The 655-nt window shown below is 40.8% G+C and overlaps 1 protein-coding gene across 1 annotated transcript in view; it reads left to right on the forward strand.

The window, feature by feature from the left end:
- The window catches only part of CUNHXorf58 (chromosome unknown CXorf58 homolog), a 77,494-nt gene that overhangs the window by 11,220 nt on the left and 65,619 nt on the right, over window positions 1-655 (forward strand). The window contains exon 3 of the mRNA XM_007957374.1: window positions 436-553. Coding sequence (XP_007955565.1) covers window positions 436-553 — 118 coding nt within the window. The remainder of the gene's footprint in view (window positions 1-435; window positions 554-655) is intronic.

Here is a 655-nt window from a genome sequence, read left to right on the forward strand (position 1 = left end):
GTCCTGGAAGAAGTGCAGCCAGAATGCTCCTTGGAAGCGAGAATGGCCAGACTTCATCTCACCTAATTTGGTCATTTTGTCAGAAGAGACCATTCCCTGGAGAAGGATATCATGCTTGGCAAAGTGGAGCGTTAATGAATAAGGGGAAGTCCCTGAACAAGAGGGATTGACACAATGGCTACAACGATGGGCTCAGGTATACCAAGGATCATGGGTCTGGCACAGGACTGGGCAGTATTTCCTTCTGCTGTGCATGGGGTTGATATGAGTTGGAGATGACTTGATGGCACCTAACAATAACAACAACAAGCAACATAAAGAGATTCATGATGCTTTCCTTTTTAAAGGATTCTAGAATTAGCGTAACAATTATATGGCACTTGAATCTAGTCTGAACAATGTAATAATATAGATTATGACTTTATGTACTTTCAGATTACTTTGTTGTAAGGAAAATGAATTCGTCCTCAAATCCACCAGCTACTAGTGTTCTAAAAACAGATCACCAAGGCCCACAGAAAGGCCAGAATACAAAGGCGGAAAGGAGGGCAATGTAAGTGCCCATCTTTTGCCTTCTGTCATTTTCTACAGCTGGACAATTTCCATATAGTATTTGCCCATCTAACTTCAAACATTACTATTTTGTAAATTAAGA

Source organism: Orycteropus afer, unplaced genomic scaffold (genome assembly GCF_000298275.1).
Source record: "Orycteropus afer afer isolate SDZICR_OR568_19922 unplaced genomic scaffold, OryAfe1.0 scaffold00739, whole genome shotgun sequence".
Classification (NCBI taxonomy): Eukaryota; Metazoa; Chordata; class Mammalia; order Tubulidentata; family Orycteropodidae; genus Orycteropus; species Orycteropus afer.